Source organism: Macaca thibetana, chromosome 2 (assembly GCF_024542745.1).
Source record: "Macaca thibetana thibetana isolate TM-01 chromosome 2, ASM2454274v1, whole genome shotgun sequence".
In the NCBI taxonomy this organism is placed as follows: domain Eukaryota; kingdom Metazoa; phylum Chordata; class Mammalia; order Primates; family Cercopithecidae; genus Macaca; species Macaca thibetana.
This window is the reverse complement of record NC_065579.1, coordinates 170,982,380-170,984,794: the sequence shown is the minus strand read 5'-3', so window position 1 is coordinate 170,984,794 and position 2,415 is coordinate 170,982,380. Positions and strand designations below refer to the sequence as shown.

Here is a 2,415-nt window from a genome sequence, read left to right as displayed (position 1 = left end):
TGTCAATGAACAAAAGCCACCATCCTAGAAGTACTGATAATCTGATCCCAAACTGGTTTTCTTTTTCCCAATAATGTATGATTTAAAATCAACATACATTATTGTAGAAGTTGAAGCTATATTGATATTTTCAGGGAGACTTGTGAACTGAGTTGGGAGAAAAAATAAAAGAAAAAGATTAAAAATCAAAATGTGCATCAACATTTGTAAAAAGACTGTAACTGGGGAGTGGGAAGTTTTTCCGTGCTGTGGGCTAACAATGGACACCCAGAAGGACGTTCAACCTCCAAAGCAACAACCAATGATATATATCTGTGGAGAATGTCACACAGAAAATGAAATAAAATCTAGGGATCCAATCAGATGCAGAGAATGTGGATACAGAATAATGTACAAGAAAAGGACTAAAAGATTGGTTGTTTTTGATGCTCGATGAAACCTGGGAATTCAGAGGAGTGTCTTCACTTATACTTGGATTTGCTGTCTTAACGTTTCTGATTGTTGTATTTCGATTTTACATACAGTAGTTCTCTCTTTGGGGGATACATTCCAAGGCCCCCAGTGAACTCCAGAAACCTCAGATAGTACCAAACCTTTATACATTGTTTTTTCTATATATACTATGATATATATGTGAGATATATATATATGATAAAGTATAATGTATAAATTAAGCATAGCAAGAGATTAATAACAATGTAATAGGACAATGATAACATACTGTAATAAAAGTTATGTGAATGTCGTTGGTCTCTCTTGCTCTCAAAATATCTTCTTTTACAGTACTCACCTATTTTAGAATGTGGTTGACTACAGGTAACTGAAACCACAGAAAGGGAAACTTCGGATGAGGGGGGCACTACTGTACTTAGGAATACAACTATATATACACATGATTTTATCTTTAAGACCATATTGTATTTGGGTATCTACTAATATTCTGTATAAAGCAATTTTTTGTTCCATTACATTACTTTTTGTTTTATTGTATATGTAATCTGACACACAATAAAGGGCAAAGTTGCTTCCCCAAACCATACTTTTAATCAAAACCTAGAATCATCTGCAGTCCTTGTTAAAAATGCAGGTTTCTAGAACCCTCTGAAGTTCTGATTAAATAAATTTATTGGAAACCAAAAAAAAAAAAAACAAACAAAACAAAACAAAACAAAAGACTGTAACTGAAAAAGATGGACAGTAAGAGGTTAAGAAATCATTTAAAAAGAGGCAGCTGTCAAGTGGGCTTGATAGAGGCATCAAGCATTACAACAGAAAAAAGGAGAGATCCAGGGAAGGCAGGCAGTATTTCTTGAATAGCTATATTGGATTTGAATGAGGTCTCAGGTTTCCATGATTCTTAGCTAAATCAGTATTCATATATGCTACCTGATAGAAAAATTATATATATTTTTTCCAATTTGTATCTGAATTTTGGCATTTTAATTTCTGTTCTATGCTGGACAAATTTCAAACAAATGTTCCAAAGTAAAATAAGTGAATTCCTTTAACTTCCAGTGCTTTCAAATCTTTAAATGAATTAAAGATCCATGGAAGTTTAGCCGTAGACATTCCTCTCTACATAGGGAAACCAAGTCTGGGATACATTTACTCAACCATGGCTCTCTATTAAATCTTGTTAATCTATGAGAAATTGATCTTTACTCTTTCTGAGACTATATTCTCCCCCATGAAAAGAGGAGGGGAAACAGACTACTCTCCTTAGTATGTCATTCCCAGTGTATGGGATATTTGAAAAAATAATTTCTTATTCACATCTTCCATGTAAATTAATCTCCTTTCCTTTTGTATTTTATTGTTCAGTTTATAAAATATTATTGAAAATTTGTTTTTTTCCATATTAACAACAAAAAATCAGTCAGTGCAATTTTTTCCAAATAATTTCTTTGTTAATTGAGATAAAATTTATTTTTTTACCTTTCACACTATGCTCCAAATTAAGCTTAAATTTTATCAGTATGGTTTTAATTCTATCAAGATGATCTTTTCACAAATCTTTATTGGTTTGATCTCTTTCTCTTCATTCATTTATACTTTATACAAAAGTCAATTTAATACAAATTAGTTATTAATATTAGAATAAATACATTTAGATTTATTCAATGAAGATAGTTTATGTTTGACTGCCATTTTGAATTACTTACAGAACTCTTTTCCACCAAAATATCATAACACATTCAAATGCTACATTAACAAGCTAAAAACTTATAAAGTTACCTTTCATTCACCAAGAATGCACATAACTAAGAACATAGCAACCTAATAGTCAAAATCTGAGTAGGTTCAGGAGAGTTACTCATGTAAATATGTGTTACTATGGGGCAAAATGGTGAAGTACCACGAACCATATTCCTTGGCTCTTGGGCTGCTTCATCCATCTTCAAAGAAAGCAGAATC

At 31.7% G+C, this 2,415-nt stretch overlaps 1 protein-coding gene across 1 annotated transcript; it reads left to right on the top strand.

Moving 5' to 3' along the window:
* The first annotated feature begins 216 nt into the window (after positions 1 to 216).
* LOC126949371 (DNA-directed RNA polymerases I, II, and III subunit RPABC4) lies at positions 217 to 744 on the top strand. The gene has a single exon (XM_050782141.1). The coding sequence runs from the start codon at positions 260 to 262 to the stop codon at positions 434 to 436; it is 177 nt and encodes a 58-aa protein (XP_050638098.1). The 5' UTR covers positions 217 to 259; the 3' UTR covers positions 437 to 744.
* The last annotated feature ends 1,671 nt before the right edge of the window (positions 745 to 2,415 follow it).